At 37.1% G+C, this 24,713-nt stretch overlaps 3 protein-coding genes across 3 annotated transcripts; all 3 read right to left on the reverse strand.

The window, feature by feature from the left end:
- Nucleotides 1-421: 421 nt before the first annotated feature.
- Nucleotides 422-3,556, reverse strand: LOC141362401 (putative C-type lectin domain family 20 member A). Its single transcript, XM_073864414.1, has 2 exons — nucleotides 826-3,556; nucleotides 422-639 (listed from the first exon to the last, which is right to left on the reverse strand). Exon 1 carries the CDS (start codon nucleotides 1,578-1,580, stop codon nucleotides 834-836), a length of 747 nt encoding a protein of 248 aa, XP_073720515.1. The 5' UTR covers nucleotides 1,581-3,556; the 3' UTR covers nucleotides 422-639; nucleotides 826-833.
- Nucleotides 3,557-6,194: 2,638 nt separating this feature from the next.
- Nucleotides 6,195-15,478, reverse strand: LOC129443194 (tripartite motif-containing protein 16-like). Its single transcript, XM_073864411.1, has 6 exons — nucleotides 14,691-15,478; nucleotides 14,416-14,511; nucleotides 11,465-11,698; nucleotides 11,162-11,315; nucleotides 10,971-11,027; nucleotides 6,195-6,909 (listed from the first exon to the last, which is right to left on the reverse strand). Exons 1-6 carry the CDS (start codon nucleotides 15,279-15,281, stop codon nucleotides 6,374-6,376), a joined length of 1,668 nt encoding a protein of 555 aa, XP_073720512.1. The 5' UTR covers nucleotides 15,282-15,478; the 3' UTR covers nucleotides 6,195-6,373.
- A 1,433-nt stretch (nucleotides 15,479-16,911) lies between these two features.
- On the reverse strand, nucleotides 16,912-21,403 carry LOC141362399 (tripartite motif-containing protein 16-like). Its single transcript, XM_073864412.1, has 6 exons — nucleotides 20,763-21,403; nucleotides 20,476-20,571; nucleotides 20,157-20,390; nucleotides 19,832-19,985; nucleotides 18,819-18,878; nucleotides 16,912-18,046 (listed from the first exon to the last, which is right to left on the reverse strand). Exons 1-6 carry the CDS (start codon nucleotides 21,327-21,329, stop codon nucleotides 17,517-17,519), a joined length of 1,641 nt encoding a protein of 546 aa, XP_073720513.1. The 5' UTR covers nucleotides 21,330-21,403; the 3' UTR covers nucleotides 16,912-17,516.
- Between the last annotated feature and the right edge of the window lie 3,310 nt (nucleotides 21,404-24,713).

Raw genomic sequence — 24,713 nt, forward strand, 5'->3', positions numbered from 1 at the left:
ATTATTTCATATATTTTTTATAAGAATTTATAGAATTAAATCTTGTTTTAAAAATTGGACCATTTGTAACTCTGTTACCATGACTTATGAAATATATATGTCTTCGAACTTAGAAGTACATCAAAACTAGTCACAGTTGCAACATTTTGGTCATATTATAGGAAACAAGTGTAGAAACACTTATGTTTTAATGTTATATTTTGAGAACCGCATGTTTGATGATGTTGACTTTAATGGTAAGAAAGTGATGGTAATTTTCTGTAACTCCGTTACAGAGCACTTTTTAAAAAAATCATATTAAGATTTAATTTCACCAGACCATTTTGTACTACTATTTAAACTGACATATTGTTTTTAAATTTTGGCTCATTAATTGCTAATGGCACTAAAAAAACTCAATTTCCGCGTGATCTTCCCCTTTTATTTTTATTATCATTTGTGTTAAATAGATAAACAGAAATGTACATTAAATACATATTTAAATCATTTATGCACAAGCACTTCTGTGTAAAATGAAGACATTATGTTCTGTTTATTTATCATATTTTAAGTTGAAAACTACAATAGGTATCTAGACATAAATTAATTTATTATAATAATTTCCTTCTTTGTAAATGTTTTCTCTGTTGATCTTAAAGCCTATGAAACAAACAAACAAACAAAAAAAGATGTTAGTAGTTATTATGGGAAATAGATTATGGGAGGTTGAGCATATTATGTAATCATTGTAAAGCAAACAGTAGTAAACATTGCACAGGATACAGTAGGATAATATATGATAACATAACTAGATACTAGCATATAACTGTATGTTTTGATCCTTACATTCCTCTCTAATAGCACACAAAGTTAAGTTTCTCCATACAGCCTCTGTTCTCCCATCGCTGAGTTTCCAGGTGTAGAGATCCACAGTAAGAGTAATTGAGAGGACATGCTGGCAGATCAACCAGGTTTCCCAAATCCTCTCCGGTCAACCAGAACCAAGAACCTGCCAGAAACCTCAGACCGGTCCACACGCTGGGGGTTTCAGTGTTTGAGATGCTTTGGTTGACTTGGATGAGATGTGAATATGTAGGCAGACTGGCCAGATCAGTGTAGTGAGTCCTGCAGTGTTCAAACGCATCCTCCCAACTCATCTTCTCTCGCACCAGGATCAGTTCAGGCTCCCACTTGTAGCAGAAGAAAGGGTATGATAAAGAACAGTGAAAGTCATACAACTCACCATTTCGAACAACAGCACAAAGGTTGTCATTGCCTGAATTGCTTGGTTGACCATTTGCCCACATGTAAAAAATGCTATCACTTCCGTCACTCCACTGCCATGTGTTTGTAGTTGTTTTCTTCAGACCAATCCACGAGTACAGTGTGGTGTTTATCTTTGTATATTCCTCCTGACTGCCTACACTTGACAGATCATCATAGTTGTCTCTACAATATTTCTGAGCATCGCTCCATGTCTTGGCTTCGTTTATAAAGAAGTGGTTTCTTTGCAAAGCAACAGTCAGCTCACAGTGAGCTGACAGAAAAAGAGCAAACACGACAATCTTCATCTCTTCTGTGAAGGTCTGGTCAGTCAACATGGTCCTAAGACATGCTCATTATGGTCATGCAAAATTCAAAGTCAGTAATAATGTATGCAAATGTAAAAATGGACAAAGATGAAGTGAGCTCAACAATGAAATGAAAGTGACGTTATTGTCAAGTACGGTCATCTATGTGATCATTGTATTTAGCCTATCAAGCAGTGAACACACACACGTGGAGCAGTGGACAGCTATCACATTAATGTTAACCGTGAGAATCGAACTGTCAGATTACAAGTTTGACTCTCTAACCATTAGGCCACAACTGCCCCATTAAAGTTTTAAGATTAAATAAAAGCTAGCAGTCATTTACTAAGTTTTTATGTTTCAAGCTAAAATTTTGTTTATGAAGCTTTGTTTTGTCTTTAGAAGCTGAGATGTTAGTGAGCAACCTCAATGTCTTTGTTGTTTTGCTTATTTAACCTTTTTAAAAAATCTGAAAATGCCTGACTGCCATTCCCGTCTGCTGAGATTTGCATTTTAGATTTTCCTATCAAATTTTGCGTGTCTGTTGTCCTAATGAGCTTGTGAGGATTTGTAATATTTTTGCATGATTTGGGTATTTGGTTTGCTGTTATAATGGATGAGTGCATTGACTTCAGAGATAAAGTCTTGTGTTTACACTCCCCAGCAAACATTTCTTGGTAAGGCCAATGTAGGCACCATGTGGGCCCTAAGTGGGTTTGAAGTCGTGTTGCATGTTGGCCCCATCATCATGACTTAGGGGCTGTCCACACGGAGATGTGTATCACTGTATACGTATACATTTGATATCGTATTGGCGTTTCATCCATACGGATCCGGCGTTTTGGGAGACTGAATCCGCTATTTTTTGAAACCGGGTCCTAAAGTGGATAAATCTGAAACCGACACCCTTGCGGTTTCGTCTGTACAGCCAATCCGTATATTTTGTGAAGCGAAAACGTCATCACATCACGTGTCGGAAGCGTCACAAGTAACAGCAACAACAATAACGGCGGACTACGTGATTGTGTTTGTGCTACAGAAGCTACCATACGTTGGTAATGCGCATGCTCAAAGTCTTCTTCTCCGTGTATAGTGTATATCTGTGGCAGAATTACAGCGCCCCATACTGGTCCGGCATATATACTACACCGCTTTCAGTCGGTTTCAGTGGTTTCGTGTTTACGGATTATTTTTTTTAGAGCAAGGAAAAAAAATGATCGGATAGGGAACGCACCGGCTTCGTGTGGACATAGCCTTAGCCCACATGAACCTTATGTAGAAACTGAAGCCAGTGTGGACTAAACCAAAGCCAAGTATGGGTGGTGTTGGGTTGAAGAAGTGATGAAGGTAATGAGATAATGAAGAGAGGAATCAAGAGATTATTGACCTTTAATGATAAACACCTGATGTTAATAAACAGAATCACTAAAAAAAGATGAACAAGAAGAGAGAAAAATACCAGAAACACAACAACTACACAGCAAAATCCCCAGAGTTAAATAAACACTGCTGGGTGTAATATATTGTCCCAATCTTACAGAATGTTAAAAAGTAACACTGAAGCAGAGTTAAAAGCTGCAATTTGTAACTTCTCCATCACCATCTCTGTTTGAAAACTAAAACTGCATTTACATCTTAAAGGTAGTTATTTTCTTAAAGGGGCCATATAAAAAAATCGGACTTTTTCCAGGTTTACGTGCTATAATTGGGTCCCCAGTGCCTCTATCAACATAGAAAACATGAAAAAAAAAACATCCCAGTAACCTTGTTTGGGTAAGCCATTCTTTGCATGCATGTGAAAAATTAGGTTGTTCATATTTTGCCTGTTTTGTGAGGTAGGTAGCAAGACCGATTGCTGCACTAATACCGCCCCTTAATCTGCACTATCCAACCACAGGACTGCAATTTGATGAAAGGAGGCGAGAGGAAGAGAGAGAGAGATTGACAGCACAATTCAATTTCAACAAACCATCATTAGGTGTGTTTCGACATCGGCTGTGGCTGGATGTAACCAGTGTTGGGGTTAGTTACTCAAAAAAGTAATATATTACTTATTACATATTACTCTCAAAAATAGTAATGCCTTACTTTACTTTATTACTCCCTGGAGCAAGTAACTAGTTATATTACTAGTTATATTACTAGTTACATTTTTTTTCTGGGCAAGAATGTTTATTTGGGCAAGCCACGGCCAAGAAAACATCCAAACACAAAACTCCCAAATCAATAAAAAGTTACAATTTTATTAGATTAAATTTGATAACAATTTACTCATTCAAAATACAGGGATGACAACAGGTTGCAATTATTTTTAGATGGACACCTTTAAATGGACAGCTGATAAAATAATGACGGTTCACAATAAATTATTTCCTGATTAAGACTTCCAAGAGTTCTGTATTCTTAGCAGGGGGATACCATGATGTTAGTGCACATTATTTACCCACCCACTATACACAGCAATGCACAGCAAATTCATCCAACACCCAAACATATAAATATATCAATTTAACACCGCAAAGTAATAAATACACAATCAATTCAATAAATATCATTAAAATCACTCAAGCTAAAGACACAGCCTTCGTCAATTACGGTAAAATTGATATACAAAATTGATGGGATAAACAACCTGCACGCAACCCCTGTTTACATACAAACAAACAATAAAATGAGCACCAGGAGACCGTGGCATAACCTCACATTCATCAAGGTCTCCACGGCGAGAAAACCCACCGTAAATACACCACATTTTAATACAACATAAAAATTACTGCTGGCTTCCTTACCCGCTACCGGACGTGGGGCACAGCGTTCGGAGAAACATTAAAGAGTGTGCACTTCACCGTCAAGTTATTTTCCTTCCGTTGAACATAATAAAATAATGACTGAATCTCCTCCCGTCGAAACTAGCGAACCTTCCTCTGAAAAAAAGCTTGCCGTTGTTGACGCTTCCATTTTCCCGATCTGTCTTTGAGTGTGCCGCTCTGCTGCCGGCTGCCGGGTGTCGACCAATCGGTGATGGTAAATGATACCTCATGCCAAACTTAGACCAATCACTGTTCCATTCACGCCCTCCTCCACTTCCCTTTTGTTCTCTGTGTTGTGTGCCTTTGTGTGATGAAGGTGCTACTGGCGAATGTAACGCAAGTAACTAGCTCGGGAAAACTGTAATAATATTACCATTTTCAGACGGGTAATGCGTTACACTACTAGTTACTGAAAAAAGTAATATTATTACAGTAACGCGTTACTTTGTAACGCGTTACACCCAACACTGGATGTAACCGATCGGCGAGATTAGCCGCGTGCAGGCGGGGAGGAGCTGAAAACGGAGACGTGAAGTCGGACGCGCTGTGGTTCCCGTAGCTTGCTGCATTTACGTCAGGCATGGCTGATCACGTGCCGTTTGCTTGCTTAATCGCATTAAACATGATTTATAAGATGTAAACTACATAAATAGTGAATTATACTGTTTTGAATGTCCGTGTATGAGCATGAGTGGAACTGAAGAGGCTTACAGCATCTGATTTTACAAGAATAAAGTTCAACATAAGCATATGTTATTTAAATACCAATGTAGTGGGGTCTACGTTTTTTATCCATTTTATTTTGATGAAGATGACACAATATAACATCGCGACTACATGAAAATAGCTTTAACTGTTATAAAAATACAGATTTGTGAGCATTTGTGGAACTGAGGGTGTGAAAATAAACACGAAATACACGTGAGTGTTGTCATGTGGTGAATCCGACCAATCGTGAAAAAGCTGTGTCGTCATTACAGCCCGTGCAGCTCCTCTTCGCGAACTGCGCTGGCTAACTCAGGCGGCTGATCTCGAACCGCTCTCGCGGTACTTAAAAAACATATGACACAATCACGTGCCTGCAGCACCAGCTGAAGTCGGACAAAAATACTAACCGGAATGCACTGCTTCAAGTCAGCCGCCGATCGGTCTGCGCAGCGCCGCATGAAGTCGAACACACCTAACGTGATCAGTGTTTGCATTTCATCAGCTCATTTGCATTATAAAGGACACACCCGGAAATGGCACATTTTTGCTCACGCCTACAAAGTGTCAATTAACATCTGTAGGGTATTTTGAGCTAAAACTTCACATATGTACTCTGGGGACAAAGAAGACTTATTTTACATTTTAAAAAAATCTCATTATATGACCGCTTTACAAAAATTTTAATGCCCCTGTAATGCCATCTGTAACTTTCTCATCTCTATCACCATCTCTGTTAGAAACCTAAAATTGCATTTTACATCTTGTAGAGTTTCTTGGCTGTTTTCTTTAAAGTCATCATCATTGCAATCACTGTTTGCATTTCATTAGCTCATTTGCATAGCACACACAAAAACTGCACATTTTTGCTCGCACCTACAGAGCAAAATCACCAGTGTTAAATGTACACTACTGGTGTATATATGCATATCACCAGGTCTGGTGCTACTCATACTGTATAAACACCAGCAGTGTACATTTAACACTGGTGAGTGGGATTTTATCATGCTATGCTAAATTATCAAAAAGTTCACATATGCACTCTGGGGACATCAAAGACTCATAATATGACCCCTTTACACTGCTGTGAGTCATAGAAACTCTGGCCAAGTGTTAAAAATTGTACTATCTTGAAAGTGTTTATTTAACTCTAATAAGTGTGGAGCTATATTAAAAAGGTGTTGAAATCAACTCTGTGAGCACTGGATTTTTTTGCTGTGTATATATAAAATTGCCCACCCAGGATATCTGCCAGCCAACTTTTCTATAGCTGGCAAGAACCAGCCCCGGTTCTAAGCAGGTATCAATTCAATTACATTGTTTACATAGTTTCACTGCTGTCCCCTGACATAACCCAATCCCAGGATAGAGAGGTTGAGCGAATTTGGTGTTGACTTTGTGGATGAGGGTCATTGTGGATGAGACGCTGTAGAAAGACAAAATTCCTGCACTTTGATCCACATAAACTCCTATTCTAGAAGAACTGGACACTACAGGGAGTTTTGTATTTTTCTTATTGTGCCAGAATGAACATTCAGAGCGAGAGCAGATCAAACTCCAGGACTGATCATTAAATCCAAATAAATGTTGAATACCTATTCTCTTCCTGCTGATGCTCTCATATGACACTGATATAAACACACCATCATTTCCACTCCACTCAACCTCCCAGTAACAGCGTCCACATAAACTCTCTCTACACAACACCTGATAATAAACATCAAATCTTCTTGGATGTTTAGGATACTTCTGATCTGTGTTAGTGTAAGTAGCCACTCTGTTCTCCTCAGACAGACAAATAAATCGACTTGATGTGTCTGGATCCAGAGAGAGCAGGCTGAAATCTGAAAAAGATAAATACATAATATTTTAATTTACATTAGTTTGTAACATTGTCTGTGAAAACCCATCTTAATATGGTAAATATTGAGTAAGGTCATGTCAGTCACTGAAATCATAGAGAAATTAGTCTGAAATCAAACGTTGATGCTCATTATCTCAAATGTAGATTTTGAGACTTTGGCCTGGATTTCACAGGATCACATATAATAATATTGCATATAATCAAGTTTCTACAATCATTTATTTGTTAATATGATTGTAAAGGTCAGATTAGTGTTACTAATATACAGTATCCATACGCTCATGAAGCACTGAGAGATGAAGTGAATAACATTGATTATATTATTAGTGTAAGTCAACAGTCAGTTCTTTAGTTTCATATGTTTGGAGCAGGAAAAAGTGGTCAAGTGAAAAGAGCTAAATGACTCTGACAAGGGCAAAATAGTGAATTAAATATGAATATGAATTAAAGTAGACAAGATGACAGTACTGCATATTTTACTCGGCTTTGCTTAAGGCCAGGGGTGGATAACGTTTCCAAACGTTTGTAAATTTTTTATCTCCTGTTTGTTACAAATAAAGTATTTTTACAGTACAAAACTTGTCTGGCATTTTTGTAAATGAATCTTTGAGATACAAAATAACATTTTTTAACATCAATCAACTGGTGGTCTTTTTCTTCTTAGTTTTCAGTTTCCACTATCTAAATAGGGAATCGGCATGGCGCCAGCGCAACTGGCTTTTAAAGGGGATGAGAGCTAAGACTCTCATTGGTTTATTGCACGCTACGGCCAGAACATACCCATTACTAGAATAGGAACAACCCTTTTAGACTGTGCGCTTGATGCACAAACCATTTTTCCCATCAATAAATGAGCAAAAGTGGATTCGGACATGCCCGTTTAGACTGTGTGCTTTAAACAATGTGCTTAGATCATTAAAATAGGCCCTTTGGTGTTTTGAGGTATTAATTTATTGTAGGGGTGACCCCGAATAGTCGAAGATTCGATGCATCGATAGGAGAAGCCTGATTCGACTACCAATCTCACAGTCGAATCGTCGTAGATGTTTTATGAAATGAGGATCCTTTAATTTTGGCCGTATATGGGTGCACTGCGCACAAATCTGATTTCACATATAACAGCTTTCTCCCAATATATTAATTAACAGCATATTATTATAATTCTGCAAATAATATGTGAAGTATCAGCTTTCAATAAATATTTTTAAAATAAATCCAGCAACCCCTGTGACCGGGCTACACGTCCATAAGAGGTTCCTATGTTAATAAACCATTGCCTCTTTGTTTCTACATTTAAAAGAAAAAGCTGGCAATTCTGGCTATACTTTCATTCTTTTAATAATTTCTTTATTTTATTTTATTTTATTTTATTTATAAATCACTCTGGGTTATCTGATGTATCTATTTGGCTTGTGTTTTGTTTTCGTGCACTTGAGGCATTTTGCACATTTGTTCTGCACTTTGTTACTTCTGACCTTATTTTAGTAAAAAAAAAAAATTGATTTATTATAAACGTAAATTCTGATCTAATTTAAGTCTGTACATTTTGGATTGCTTTTCGTTGTATAGATTTTGCACTATTGCGTGCTGGCCATGCTTGCGCATGCAATTTAGCCGAACGTGCTAGTTGCTCTGCGTCTCATATTTAGAAGTTCATCAAACTAAACATTAAAAAACAGATGTTTTCGACGGGTATAAGTTTTTAAAATGTATTTAAAACATATGGTTATCTTGTCAAAAGTTAAACTAAAATAGGTAAGCCGTTTCTTTAAATTTCGGTGATGAAACGGAAAATATCTGCACCGAACCTATATTTCTTTTTTGTGATTTAATATTATGGTCGGTGTTCACTTTCAAATGATAGAAAAGAGATTCCTGAAATAAATAATATCATCAGTTGTTTCTGTATCTAAAGTGAATGGAGATGATCAAAGTGAAAGCAAGCAGGTATTTCTGTGCTAAATAATAACGCTTAGTGTCTATAAAATCATTAATTTCAGTGTTTTTATGAATTGTATATAAAGCTTAGTTTTTATAATTTGCAGTAACAATCACAAATTATTTGTCATTTCTCATTTGTCGTTTTTTTTGGTCATGACTGCTTTGACGCGCTTAATCTCCAAATTAAATAAAAACACTGAATTGTAGCCGGGGTTTTCAAGGCAGAATCACCTTTGTTATATTTTTAGGTTTAGTTTTCAAAAAGTTTTTTTGTGTGATGTTCTGTAGATCGTGGCTTTAAAATGTTATGAGGAATAATTAAACAAATGTTGCATTACATTTTACCTTAAAAATATATAAATGCATCGTCAGTTTTGTCTTCGTTCATCACTTGAAAGACAGTTTTTGGTCACTTTATCAGAAAGTTGTTTATGTGTGCTGTTTGTGAAAGAAAATAAAAGTTATCAATTTGTACCTGGTCTGACCCCCTCCCAACCCATGCACACACATAGATGATTCGACTATCGGTCGACTATGAAAAGATTCGACAATTCTGATTCGAATATGTAAATCCTTAGTCAAGGACAGCCCTAATTTATTGCTTACTCACTCAACAAAAGCAGTTTTCATCAATAATATGATGCTACAGTAGCCTACAGTAAAATTTGTCAATCTTAGGGATTCTGAAATACTATGCACATAAAAAATAATGAACTACTGGGTTATTTAGTCACATAAACATTAAGAATCTGAGTATGAATCTTAAAGAGGATATAGCGTGATAGATAAAGATAGATAAAGCGTAGACTTTTTCCATGCTTAAGTGCTAGAATTGTGTCCCCGGTGCTACTTTTAACCTCTCATAATATGACCCCTTTAACAATGGGGACAAATAAATTAAAAACTTCATGCTGCAATGCCATATAGTTTTTTGTCAACATTATTAAGATTTATACTCCGATTCTTGGTGTTTTGTGTGTCCCAACTAAGTACATAGCGGTTCATTTTTGTCCATAGTTTCTAAAAAATCCTTAATGACAAACTGCTGTGAAAGTGCTGGATCTCACATACATTATTGACAGAAAATAAACTTTTGATGAGTAAATCAATTAATTGGATGATGATCTTTACCATTATGTACCACCACCACAGAATTGCAGCTCATAACTATAAAATTGCACTACATTACTATAAAAAACATGTTTGAAACAGACAGAGTGAATTCAAGCAGGGAAAAACTAGTGATCAAAATGTCAAGGGTCCAGTATCCAACTAAAACAAACACTGATCACCACAATGGTGACTTAAAATGAAACAAAACATCTAAACCTAATAAGTGAATTGAGTTTTCTACAGCAACATTTCTCTGTTAGCTGGGATCCTACCCATGCATTGTGATCAAGTGTGCCATTGTCTATAACAGTGCTTCTCAAATAGTGGGGCGGGACCCCCAGGGGGGGCTCGAAGCGACACCAGGGGGGGCGAGCGAGACCCCCTTGAAAATACTTTTTCAGAAAGTGATTTTTTTTGCACTGTCACTTAAAGACATTACACCCCAATCACACTGATAAGCCACTTGTGTTTTTTATTATTATTTATTGATTATATTAAATTTTTCAGTATCAAATGGTCAAAAAATATTATACTTTAAATAAGGATAGATTTTTTTATTTCAGGCAAATTGATGCATTTTAAGTCTTTTCTGTTACAGACTAAAAAACAATGTTAATAAAGTTATTCTTTGTTGTAAGTTGATCGATATTTCTTTAATGTTAATAAGGATACAAAGTTTTGCAGATGTGTAATTTTATAGACAAATTATACTATTTACAGTCGCGGCGGAGAGTTGGGGGCGCGCAAAATGTTTACTTCTTCCTAGGGGGGGCGTGACAGAAAATAATTGAGAAGCACTGGTCTATAAGGACATTTATAGAGTGGCGCATGGGTGATGTATTTTTGTAGGCCAACCAGAAAGTTAGCCAGACACTGCTTCCCACTCCAAAAAGCACATTCATTTTTCATTAATTTCTCAACCAATCAGAATAAAGCATTCAACAGCCCCGTGGTATAAATATATGTAATTGAGAAAATGTGTCTTACATTTTATAAACTCTGCTCTGGTCTTGGGTTCATTGGGAATAATTTCAATAAATGAAACTAAGGAAATAAAGTGACATCATTAGTTGATTTTCATGTAGAGCCATACATATTTTAATCTGATTTGTATGTTTTTCTGTTATATTATATGCTACTGTACAGCTCATGTCTGAAACATAGAAGTTTTACTCTACCTTTGTCTGATATCGTTTTAATCTCTTCTTTATAGAAATCATCCATCTTTTCTTTCAGTTTAGTGACAGATTTCATCACATCATCAAATGAGAGAAGAGAAGAGACAGTGATGTTGTCTGAAGATCCAGAAGATGAAGAGAGAGACTGAAAACTCTACATGAACACAACACAAAAACATCAAACCTACAATACACAACAATCAGATTTGTGTTGATTTAGACATGAATAAAACTCAATCCTATCAGATTAAAGTCAATATGTATTTATTGTAATGTATGTTGTAGTGTACAGTGTTGAGTTACCTGAAGGAAACTGATGTGATCTTTTGTTTGTGAAAGTTTCTCCATCTCATCATTTCTCCTCCTCAGATCATCAATCTCCTGCTTCAGTTTCTTCAAGAGATCTTCAGCTCGACTCACTGCAGTCTTTTCCTGATCTCTGATCAGTTGTATCACCTCAGATCGTCTTCTCTCAATGGATCGGATCAGTTCAGTAAAAATCCTCTCACTGTCCTCCATTGCTGTCTGTGCAGAGATCTGTTAACACACACAGAGAGCAACATCAAAGGGGATATTTCACAAGACTTTTTTTAAGATGTCAAATAAATCTTTGGTGTCCCCAGAGTACATATGTGAAGTTTTAGCTCAAAATCTCATTTGGATAATTTATTATAGCATGTTAAAATTCCACGCTCTAGCCCACCTCTGCAAGTCAGCCAGGGCGCTCACACCAGCCGCGGTAGAGGCGTCAAGCGCGAGTGATTTCAATGTTAAAGTGCCCATATTATGACCGCTTTCCCACAAGTTAAATAGGTGCATGAGTTCCATAAAGCATGTTTCAAAAGTTGTTTGCTCGAAATAGCTTGTAGGAAAAGATTGTTACTCATCTCTAGTAGCCTCTGTTTCAGTGCATTTCAGATTGTGCCGTTTTGAGCTGGTCTTTACATATTTATGAGCTGCTGCTCCTTTGGCCACGCCCCACTACTAACGTCATGTGCGCATGCTCAGTGATATCATGAGCAGCACAGACCATACTGTGTTATTATTTTTATATATTATTATTAACGGTTTATGTTGCCAACAGACAAATCAAGCAGAAAAGTATCACTAATAAGTACACTACAGGAGAAGAAACTCATGACACATAATGATTCCAGAGTCAATTGTGATGTAGCAGTCTCAACAATACACTCGTTTTCCCTGGACAATGCTAACATATTCCCGTTATAAAACATTTTCAAACGCATTATTTTCGCAAATTACAGAAATTAAGACCCGGCGGGGGATGTATACTGCTTGTGGACCGCGTGCTAATTGCTAGAAGCTAGCGGGAGGTCCGGACCGTAAAGTTATAAGAGACTCGGGGGTACGTTAGCCTCGTCAGAAAAGCCGGTCTCGGTTAGTTTGGCAAAACACTTTTAGTTTGGCAAAGCACTATTACTTAGTTCTTGTAGAATTGTAAAATAAAGCCGTTAAATGTTTTTTTAACTTTCGAAACCACGCTGCAAACTATCTAGTCTGCAAAAAATATCTAACGTTATATAGCCTACTGTCTACAAACAATATTAACATCACTATACATTTAAAAGGTATAATTTACGGGATTAGCATCAATGTATGATCTCTGTTTTGAGATACAGATGCTCTAGCATCATAAATGTAGTATTTTGTGACAGAAGATGACAACAAGCAAAATATAACGTGACTTCTTACCTTTTGTTTTGATATAGCAATCGCGAATCGAATCCAGTCTGTTTCAGATGTGTGAATGATCCATTAAAAAGTCCAATAAAATACATTCAATGACCATTTTTGTCCACAAATGCTTATAATCCATGAAATATAGATATATAGTCTGTTGTTTACATCAGATTTAGCATGAGCTTCTTATCGCCTACAATCTGAGGACTATTTGCGTCGTAACACACTGTATATGAGATCACATTTTAGGTTTAAATAAACACACGTTTAAACTTAGTTTTTTAAAGTATGCGGGAGTATAATCCATAATATCCAAATAGCGCTGTTATTTCCGTAAGCCATGATAACAGTATAGAGGATATCAGCGAAGTGACTGCTCTGTGCTCTCTCTAGCTACCTGGTGGGTGGAGACCTGCGAGTGGGGTAGTGGGCGGGAAAATTCAAACGGAATGTGACGAAACGGCTAGTTACGTCACAACGGCGCTGAGTTTAAACTCGTGCAATCTGAGACTCAAGGCAGAGGACATTCAGAAACTTGTATCTCACTCAAAACACCATGGATGGATTTTTTTCCAAATTTGTATGCATGTGGAAGCATCAGAGACACAAAATAACACCCCAAAACCCAGCAAAAAGTGGGTTTTTCATAATATGGGCATTTTAAGTCAATGTAAAGACGCTTTTATGCGTGTCTGGAGGTCTGGAGGAATGAGTTTAAAAATCTGAACTTTGGCAAAAAATTGCTCTGTGTTAACCAATCAGGAGGTTTCTCTAGTAGTGATTACAGGAAGCGAGCAGAGTCACAGAAGCCCCTCCCATGACGTGAATTTCTGTGTAATGTCTCGAAATACTAGCTTTCATGCGCGAATGAAGCGAGTAAACTCAAAATGTTCAAGCGTCTAACTACGTGCGAATAGTGTTTTGCCGTCTCTACCGTGTTTGGTGTGAATCCAGCATAAGAGTCAAGGTGAACTAAAACAAACTCTGATCACCATAATGATGAGTTTTAACAAAACAGCCAACATTTAAACCTAAGTTAAGAAAATAACTCTACAAGTAAGATGTCAAATGCAATTTTGGGTATTAAACAGAGATGGTGAAAGAGAGGATAACAGAGCTTTTAATTCTGCTTCAGTGTTACTTTTTAACACTCTGTAAGATTGGGACAATATATACACGCAGCAGTTCATTTAACTCTGGGGATTTTTTGTGTGAGGACTTCCTGGGGGCTAAGTGAGAGCTGCCAGTGCAGGGCCAGCACTAATGGCCAACGTTTTGCCAGTGAGCAAAACCTGCTGGGGACCCTAAAGTTATACCCATAAAGGGCCATCGTAGGCTCGCTTGCAGGGATTTTTTCATGTTCTTGCAGAGAATGGTTTACCAAAACTAAGTTACTGGGTTGATCTTTTTGACATTTTCTAGTTTAATAGAACCACTGGGGACCCAATTATAGCACTTAAACATGAAAAGTCAGATTTTTATGATATATCCTCTTTAAAATCAGACTGAACACTTCTTCCAGTATTTATGTTTCTCTATTCATCAAAACTCACCGTGTGAATCTTCACAGCCTCTCTTAGATCCTCAAGCTTCTTCTCTTTCTCCTGGATTCTCTGATGGAGATTTCTCTGCTTGTCCTCCAGTAATCTCTGTTCAACAGATTCATAACAGATAACTCAACTGGTCAGGCAAGGTTTGAGTGAGTAATCTTCTAAACTACTTTCTGTTACAGTCAAGCTGTGCGCCCCCAGGCCCCCAGGTGACCCTAAGCAGTCGCTTCACTTATGCCTTATATTTATATTTCATATATTTGTTCATTTGTTCATACCTGTTTCTCAGTTCTCTCTGCTGCAGCTGATACAGTGTCGTGATTTTTATGTTCATCCATCGCACACAGATAACAAATACATCTCTGATCAGTGCGACAGTAAACCTCGATGAGTTTGTCATGTTGAGAGCAGATCATCTCCTGAAGTCTTCCTGTCACATCAATCACTTTGTGTTTCTTTTCTCTGTGAAAAGTTTCATGTTGTTCAAAGTGAGTTTGACAGTAAGATTCAAGACACACCAGACAGGACTTGACAGCTTTGTATTTTCTCTCAGTACAGACGTCACACTTCACATCTTCAGGTCCAGCAGAACTGAGAGCAGATCGATCAGTCTGAAGTTTTGTCTTCTCCAGTTTCCCCAACATCTCAGCAAGCATCACATTCTTCCCTAAATCAGGTCTTGTATTGAATGTCTGTCTGCATTGAGGGCAGCTGTAGTTTCTCTTCTGATCATCTTGATTCCAGCAGTTTGTAATACAGCTCATACAGTAACTGTGTCCACAGGGAATGGTCACTGGATCCTTCAGTAAATCCAGACAGATTGAACAGATGAACTGATCCTGAGCACATGAAATACTCGCTTCCGCCATTTTATTGACTGCACAGTCACGCGTAGGCTACAACGGTTCAGAAACACTAAGTTTCGGTTTCCTATCAATTCAAATGTCTGCTTCTGTGTTTTAGAACCGAAAGCAAAATTATTTATTTGTCGTTCACTAAATGTCCACTAGGTGTCAGACTTGCACTGAAACTCACCCTTACATTCACACATTCACCAAAATTATTTGACTGCACTTCTTGATCTTCGTTTTGAAAGAGAATGTGTTAAAAAGATATTTTTTTAAAAGAGGTGTTAAGAGAAGGTGAAAAAAATAGGTCATTGAAATTTCACTCCTTTTGTGATGTCAGAAGGGGATAATAATTCTGCACTAAGATGTCCACATAACTCACAGCACACATGAGAGAGCTTTGTGCCTTCATTAGGGAAAGACACAAAGCACAGATTAAAAAAACTAAATGAATGTACCTGTCAAATCCTCCAGCACTAAGGTCAGCATTTCACTCATTTCAGGTTGCTGCACAATGAAACCAAAGCATCACAAAAACTAAACTCAATGCCTTAAAGCTGTCAGTTGTGTTACAGTTAAACCACAGGTGATCTTACCTGCTGAAAGCACCTGCTTGATGCTTAACATCCTCCATTACACCTCACCTTTGCTTATCCACCTAAGAATTCTTGTTTTACGCACATTTATTTTTGTTAGAGTCGACTCTTACTGTTATCAGTAAAACTAAACTTAATAAAACACAAATGGATTTGATCAAGAACTATTGCTGTGTCAATTCATTTTCCGTTATTTGTGTTTATATGTGTTATAAATATCATCTTTGATGATTAATTATTTATGTTTCATTTAGTATATTGCTTCAAAGTTTTAAATGATATCTTATTTTGTACTGCAACAACATGAAGGATGTAATTGAGATCAGGAAGCTCAAACTGATGATCTGAATCCCATTTGTGAGGGAGGCTTCTTTAAACATGTGAGCCATTCGCTCACATGACATATCTCTGATTGGAAAAGCTGCTACCAGAGCGGATGGTCACACATACATCCACAGACTCAAACGCTGATTTTAACACTTTCTGTATGTCTCAATAAGTTCCCTAGATCGTGAATCAGTCTGTGAATCTTAATCGGAAGTGATTATCCCTAAGCCTGTTGAAGATCAGAGCTCTTGGATGTAAACTTTCCAAAATAATGTCATGTGGACGATTAACATACACTTGACAAATAAAGTAATAAAAAACAATCATTTTCTCTGGAGCAATCTTTTACGCATCTCTCCTCCCATTAAAAGGAGGCAAAAACACAGTTTGGAACCGCAGGTAAGGCTCTTACATTGGGACACTTGATAATTTATTTTCACCTGACTATTAAAAAACGTTGTGAGATAATACCACTGATATTTATAAGAAGCATGCAGCTGACTTATAAAATAACTGGTTACAATATAAAGCACTTAATTATTCTGTTATGTACTGACAAGATCAAAAACCAGTAATAAAGCAAGTCTCGTATCACGTTAAGATTAAATGGAAAAGAATATATAGTATCTTAATATAGTTTTATTAATTTTTACCTCATGGCAAAACAATAACAACAAAAAATACACTAAATATTAATAAAAAGTTTCATGACACCAAATACTGCGGGTTTAATCTCATTTTGACTGTCAAACACAGATACATCAGAGCCAAGGATTTAGCCCAGATCAGACGGTGGTCAGCTGGGAAGCCGAACACTGATGGCCGCGTGCGAATCTTTCTAAGCAAATGTTCAAATAGGCGCTATCTTTACTAATCAACTGCAGATTTGAATATTATACATATATATTCTCAGCTGAATTAATCTCAAAACTACACTTTGTGACCAAGAAACGGTAATATTAATAAACTGCTATTTTGTCTATTGAGTTGCGACATACAAAACAAACAGCCGAAAGGGTTACCTGTCATTCTGGCCTTCAAATCCGTGGCAGAAGAAAGTAGTTTCCCAACAAAGAGGCTTTTAAAATCACCCTGTTATTGTTTTCTAGTTGTATAGAAGTGTTGTATAAAAGTTATATCGCTCTCTGAGTTAATTTAATAATGAATATTTCCTGTAATGTTTGTCTGTATGAGAATCTAATAAATACAATCACCTGCGGCCTCGTGCCTCTGACCTAATCACAGCCGTGATGATATAGAGCTATATCACACTCCTACTCGAGCGATATTTCTTAAATAAATAAATAAATATATATTACTGAACATTTATCATTTATAATGTTAGATGACACAGTTTCAATGTTGAGCTTCTACCTAACATAAACCCAGGATAGAGAGGTTTAGTGAATGTGGTGTTGACTCTGTGGATGAGGGTCATTGTGTCAGAGACGCTGTAGAAGGACAGAGATCCTGAACTGTGATCCACATAAACTCCTATTCTAGAAGAACTGGACACTACAGGGAGTTTTGTCTTTATATTATTGTGCCAGAATGAACATTGAGAGGAAGAACAGAACAAACTCCAGGACTGATCATTACCTCCAAACGCACACTCATAACCCTCTCCCTTCCTGCTGATGTTTTTATATGACACTGAGATATACACACAACCACCCCATTCAATCTCCCAGTAACAGCGTCCACATAAACTCTCTCTACACAACACCTGAAGCCAATAATCAAATCTGTCTGGATGATCAGGATACTGCTGATCTGTGTAACTGCAAGTATCCGCTCTGTTCTCCTCAGACAAACAGATATATCTACTTGCTGTGTTTGGATCCAGAGAGAAGAAACTGAAATCTGAGGAAGATAAATGCATCATATTTTAATTGACACTATTTTATAATATCTGTTTGCATAAAATCATGTTTTTATGACCATTCATTTATTAATATGAGTGTAAAGGTCAGGATAGTATCCATACACTGATCATTTAAAGAGATGAAGTGAATAACATTGATTATATTATTACAGTCAGATATATTAGACAACAAGTCAACAGTCAGTTCTTCAGTTTCATCTGTTAGAAGAAGAAAAGATCTGAACGACTCTGACAAGAGGAAAATAGTGATGATAGACGACTGGATCACAAAACATCAAGACTTGTGTGCTGTTTCAGGTATGCAGTGCTTTGAAGCGGACAAAACAAGAACAAGCAGTGAAGCATCATCAGGGTCATCATGAAGGTTTATTGATGTACGTGTGAAGTCAGATGAAATCAGGACGGTGAACATTACACTGACCAATGAGAGTCCTGACATTCATGTGGATCTGTGTTTGTTGTGTTCCTCACTTTTATAAGTGGCTTTGGATGAAGGTGTTTGCTTAATGTAATGTAATGTAATTGAACACGGACCTCAAGATTGATGTAGATCACACACCTGTGTTGATGTTTCCTGATGACAGCAACCCTTACATAAAGAACTACAATAATGGTGGACAATATGGTGGCACATAAACTTTTCATTTGAAGAGTCTATTTGTAGTGAATATTATCAGATAATGTGTTATAGTGTATTATATGATCTCAATGTAATGAATGAGAAAATAATACTAATAAAATGTGTCTTACACTGTAGGAACTCCTCTCTGATCTTGGGTTCATTGGTGGGAATAACTACAATGAATGAAACTAAAGAAAATAAAGTGACATCATCAGATTAAATCTCATATAAAATCATCATCATTTTAATCTGCTCTGTATTTCTTCTGTTATATTTGATGTTACTGTAGGACTCATTTCTGAGAGTAAATCACAGTCTTAGGGCGTTTTCACATTAGCACTTTTGGTGCGCACCCGAGTTCGATTGACATTAGATTTCGGTACATTTGGATGATGTGAACGCTGTCTTCCGAACTCGGGTGCGCCCCGCGAAACGTACTCGAGTCCGCTTAGGGCGGTTCCACATTTGGTGCGATTGCCTGGTCCGAACCCGATTTCGATTGCTCCCGCCTCCCCATGCCCCCCCATGGACTGTGTTCACATATTATTTTTGCATCCGAACCGCGGTACGCTTGCATCATCAAGCTGCAGCCGGCGTGTTCTCATGTTGTTTGGCAACCGCTGAAAACGAGAAGACGAGATTGACGAACTGCAAGCAGAGAGATGATTTCTGAATGGCTCCGCAAAAATTGACGTCGACGGACAGATCGTTGTCATCGAAAGACTTTAGTATGTTTGCAGACAGACGAAAGTGTGTTTTTTGTATTATTTTTTTTTATTATTTCTTTGAAAACAAACCAATATATTCTACATAATACGTAATTAACAGTGGTTCACTTCCGCGATTTGGTACGACTATGCTCACATTAGCAGCGAACCGATCTGGAGTTTACATGAACCGGACCCCAGACCAACCCTTTTTAAGCGGATTCGAGTGCGTTTCGCGGGTGCGCACCCGAGTTCGGAAGACAGCGTTCACATCATCCAAATGTACCGATGCAAACGTAACGCGGTTCGGATGCAAAAATAATATGTGAACACAGTCCATTGGGGGCATGGGGAGGGGGAGCAATCGAACTCGGGTTCGGACCAGGCAATCGCACCAAATGTGAAACCGCCCTTAGTTTGAGATGTTTCTTTACCTTTCTCAGATATCTTTTCAATCTCTTCTTTACAGAAATCCTCCATCTTTTCTTTCAGTTTAGTGACCGATTTCATCACATCATCAAAAGAGAGAAGAGAAGAGACAGTGATGTTGTCTGAAGATCCAGAAGATGAGGAGAGAGACTGAAAACTCTACATGAACACAACACAAAAACATCAAACCTACAATACACAACAATCAGATTTGTGTTGATTTAGACACAGTGATCTTTACTCTATTGACATGAATAAAACTCAATCCTATCAGATTAAAGTCAAGATGTATTTATTGTATGTATGTTGTAGTGTACAGTGTTGAGTTACCTGAAGGAAACTGATGTGATCTTTTGTTTGTGAAAGTTTCTCCATCTCATCATTTCTCCTCCTCAGATCATCAATCTCCTGCTTCAGTTTCTTCAAGAGATCTTCAGCTCGACTCACTGCAGTCTTTTCCTGATCTCTGATCAGTTGTATCACCTCAGATCGTCTTCTCTCAATGGATCGGATCAGTTGAGTAAAGATCCTCTCAGTGTTGTTCACTGCTGTCTGTGCAGAGATCTGTTAACACACACAGAGAGAAACATTGAACTCAATCTCAAACACTTCTTTCAGTATTTATGTTTCTCTATTCATCAAAACTCACCGTGTGAATCTTCACAGACTCTCTTAGATCCTGAAGCTTCTTCTCTTTCTCCTGGATTCTCTGATGGAGTTTTCTCTGCTTGTCCTCCAGTAATCTCTGTTTAACAGATTCATAACAGATAACTCAACTGGTCAGGTAAGGTTTGAGTGAGTAATCTTCTAAACTAATTTCTGTTGTACAGTCAAGCTGTCATTTCTTCTGCTCTTGTGCGCCCTCATGTGGCCGCGCGGCACTAATCAGTCGCTTCACTTCTACTTTATATTTATATTTCATATATTTGTTCATACCTGTTTCTCAGTTCTCTCTGCTGCAGCTGATACAGTGTCGTGATTTTTATGTTCATCCACCAAACAAAGCAAACAAATACATCTCTGATCAGTGCGACAATAAACCTCGATGAGTTTGTCATGTTGAGAGCAGATCATCTCCTCAAGTCTTCTAGTGGCATCAGTTAATTTGTGCCGCTTACTGGGGTGAAAAGCTTCATGTTGTTCAAAGTGAGTTTGACAGTAAGATTCAAGACACACCAGACAGGACTTGATAGCTTTGCGTTTTCTTCCAGTACAGACGTCACACTCCACATCTTTAGATCCACTACAAACCTTGGTGGTCTTTAGATTCTCCAAAGTCTCAGCAAGCACCACGTTTTTATATAAATCAGGTCTTGTATTGAAGGTCTGTCTGCATTGAGGGCAGCTGTAGTTTCTCTTCTGATCATCTTGATTCCAGCAGTTTGTAATACAGCTCATACAGTAACTGTGTCCACAGGGAATGGTCACTGGATCCTTCAGTAAATCCAGACAGATTGAACAGATGAACTGATCCTCAGACACTGAAAGGGTCGCTTCTGCCATTTTAATGCATGTACACAGATATACAACAGCTCTATATTGTTTCGTTTTGTCTAGAAAATGAAATTGTTTCTTGGTTATTTGTTTAGGAGACGTGTGCAAAACAGGTGTGTCTTTTTACACAACAGTTCAACACTATGGTTTCAGGTTTCTCTGGGTGTTGAACATTTTTTTGTTCTGTGTAAGAGACATATAGAGAAATCGATTCGCATATGTGGTGTCTTATCTATATTTAAAGTGGTAATATTATGAGATTTTTAGCTCCAAATACCATATAGATAATTTATTATACTATGTTAAATTTGCCACTTTGTAGGCCTGAGCAAAAATGTGACAAATCACAGAAAGTAGGGACACAAGTCGGATCTGGGGCATTTTGAGTTATTCACATATCCTGAAAGTGTAGTCTCCAAGCTTTCCAACAATGTGTAACACATATTTGGAGAAGTTGTGGCCATTTGAAGGTAGGCACTCCAAAAACCTTAAAGTGGAGAAAATGGCATCTAAAAGTTTATGCCGTTTTCACATTTGTCTGCTGCTGGGAGTGACAATAGGACTCATTTCCATCTTATTTAGAGAAGCTATACAGGGGGTAAAGCTTTAAAGTGGGGAGCTTTACAGGGTGTATGGCTGATGTCAAAAAGGTCAAAAAATATGCCATCAAAGAAAAAAGTTTGCAAACAGGTAAAATATAAATAAATGTCTCTTAGCATCTACCCATAAAACTGTATTGACAACTCACACTGAATCAAAAATAAGATAAACTGTCTTAAACTGTAAATATGTTCATGATTATTTTCGAATGAAACAGTGCATAATCCTACAAAGTTTCTGCATTTAGTTAGCATTTTTTTTGCTTTCAATGTTGAAACCAAAAAGAAATAAAAACATCATAATTCGTATTTTGTTTTTTGAATGTGAATAAAAAAATTTATGAAAGCAATGTACACGGACCGTTGTGTTTTCTTACTTGTTGGTTGTTGTTTTTAGATTTGCATTTGTGTTTTTATTTTATTGTTATGTTTTGGACTTCTCGCCTAGTGTAAATACAGCTAATGTTGGGTACAATGAATCAGTGTGTATTGGACTGCAGAGGGCAACACAGGGTCATTGGGAGACAATACTCCTAGTACAGTGGTTGGGTGCTGGTGAATGACGCATGTCCTATGACTTTTGGTATACGTTGTGTTATTATAGTGAGTAGTCAGTGTACTGTGTATTAACCTAAGATCTGATTTTATCTTAAATGGTCAAATAAATTCCCTCCTCGATTCACACTGTTCACTCTTTTATGAATAAATCTCTTAAACATACAAAGCAAAATCCCCAGCGTTTATAATCCACACCCAGATGGCTGTTATAAAGGCCGCTGTTTGAGGGGACATTTCACAAGACTTTTTAAAGATGTAAAATAAGTGTCCCCAGTTTGTATGTAAAGTTTTACCTCAAAATACTATAGATCATTTATTATAACATGTTTAAATTGTCACAATGATGGTGGTTTGTTGAAATTGCAACTCAATTGTGCTGTCAATATTTTTCTATCTCTCTCTCTCTAAATGTTGAAAATACCTTCTGTCCCCAGGAGAAAGAATTACCGTCTGAAAAGGGCTTTGGAGTTTTAAAGCTGCAATCCGTAGTTTTGGTTATTGCCATCTCTTTTGAATTATAATAATAGTGTTAGAGGGTTTGGTCAACAAATGCCTTACCTGTTTAGAGCAAAAAGTCTTCTCTGCAACAGTATTTAATCCTTTCAGATGTTGATATTAACTTTCATTTTACCACAAGACAGAGACAGGGTGCACAATATTTTTTTCTTTACAGTAACAAGCTTTTTACCTCCAGATGTACTTACAATATTTTGTTTAGCACTGTCAAAAACTGATAATACACTGAAAAAGAAATATTCTTCCCTTGAATTTCTAATTATAGTGAAAATACTGAATATTCATATGTACTGTATATACAGTATTTGTGTACATCGGCTACATGCATGAGTGCTATGACAAATTCCTCTGAACTCTACCACACATAGATTATGCAAGGGACAAAGGAAAGCATAGTTTTATATTTGTCATCTGTGTGTAATCGGCGTGTTGATGCTTAAGCGTGTGTGTGTGTGTGTGCGCGTGTGTGCGTGGGATCGAGCTTGTTGATCATAAGGTACAACTTTGTATTGTGTTTTTTTATACTTGTAAACTGAACCTAGGGTAAGAGAAAAGGTACAGTTTTGTACTTTTTTTCTGACAATGTACCCATGTGGTTAAATTAACCATACATTTCAAATGAACTTTAAAAGTGTATAAGACTGATGTCCTTATTAATAAACTTACCTTAATAACACAACATATTCAATGTTGCACAGAATAACAATACAGCTGAGCCTACACACAAACATCACTTGATGGGTTTTTTCACAAATGATATTACAAAACCTCTTCATCCACATTTACATCCCTTGCATCTTCAATGTTATTAGGAGATAGGATGCAGGAAAAGGAAACAATGCATACATCCTTAAATGAGAAGCACTTTGTATGATAAACAAGAACTGATTTCCATACACATGTAAATATTTTATATTTATATGTTTTAAACATAAAGCATTTGCATAAAATGCAAAGCATTCTTCAAAAGCAGTGGATTATTCTTTGAGAGAATAAAGGTGCATTGTGCAGATGTTGTGTGTTTGTGCCGGCAGCTTTTCCAGGGAAAAATCTTACAATCTCACTCTCTTACACTTTACAAAAAGTTGCATTTGTTAATGCATCAGTTAACATGAACTAATAATGAAAAAAACGTCTACAGCATTTATTAATATTAGTTCATATTCATTTCAGCATTTAGTAATACATTTTTTAAATCAAAAGTTGTAATTGTTAACATTTATTAATGCAGAATGACCTATCCAGCAAACACTTCTTGGTGGTTTTCTTGAAGTATGGGCCCTAAGTGGGTTTGTCCGCGGGTTCCATGCTGGCCCCATCAGACTTAGCCCACGTGAACCTCATGTAGAAACTGAAGCTAATGTGGACTCAACCAAAGCCAAGTATGGATGTGGTTGGGTTAAAGAAGTGATGAAGTTAATGAGATAATGAAGAGATGAATGAAGTGATGATTGACCATGAATGATAGACACCTGCTGTAAATAAACAAAATCACTAAAGAAAAGATGAACAAGAAGAGAAAAGACCAGCAAAAACTAAAAAAAAATTAAATACATTTCTTGGGGGAGCCACAGAAACCCCCCCAGTGTTTAATTAGCACTGCTTAGTGTTTATATAGGTCCAAGTTAAAAAGTAACACTGAAAATGCAATCTATGACTTTATCCTCTCTATCAACATCTCTGTTGGAAACCTAAAATTGCATTTTACATCTTACATCTT

This window comes from Misgurnus anguillicaudatus, unplaced genomic scaffold, assembly GCF_027580225.2.
Source record: "Misgurnus anguillicaudatus unplaced genomic scaffold, ASM2758022v2 HiC_scaffold_26, whole genome shotgun sequence".
Taxonomy (NCBI): Eukaryota; Metazoa; Chordata; class Actinopteri; order Cypriniformes; family Cobitidae; genus Misgurnus; species Misgurnus anguillicaudatus.

Excerpts from the sequence above, each read along its gene's own strand:
- LOC141362401 (XM_073864414.1), bottom strand. The coding sequence starts at position 1,580 with ATGTTGACTGACCAGACCTTCACAGAAGAGATGAAGATTGTCGTGTTT.
- LOC129443194 (XM_073864411.1), bottom strand. The coding sequence starts at position 15,281 with ATGGCGGAAGCGAGTATTTCATGTGCTCAGGATCAGTTCATCTGTTCA. Across the intron at positions 11,028-11,161 it reads TAAAACGATATCAGACAAAG|TTTCATTTATTGAAATTATT; the intron begins GTAGAGTAAAAC and ends TTATTTCCTTAG. Across the intron at positions 6,910-10,970 it reads CAGAGCAGAGTTTATAAAAT|ATTTCAGCCTGCTCTCTCTG; the intron begins GTAAGACACATT and ends TATCTTTTTCAG.
- LOC141362399 (XM_073864412.1), bottom strand. The coding sequence starts at position 21,329 with ATGGCAGAAGCGACCCTTTCAGTGTCTGAGGATCAGTTCATCTGTTCA. Across the intron at positions 20,391-20,475 it reads AGTCTGTGAAGATTCACACG|ATCTCTGCACAGACAGCAGT; the intron begins GTGAGTTTTGAT and ends GTGTGTTAACAG. Across the intron at positions 18,047-18,818 it reads CAGAGAGGAGTTCCTACAGT|ATTTCAGTTTCTTCTCTCTG; the intron begins GTAAGACACATT and ends TATCTTCCTCAG.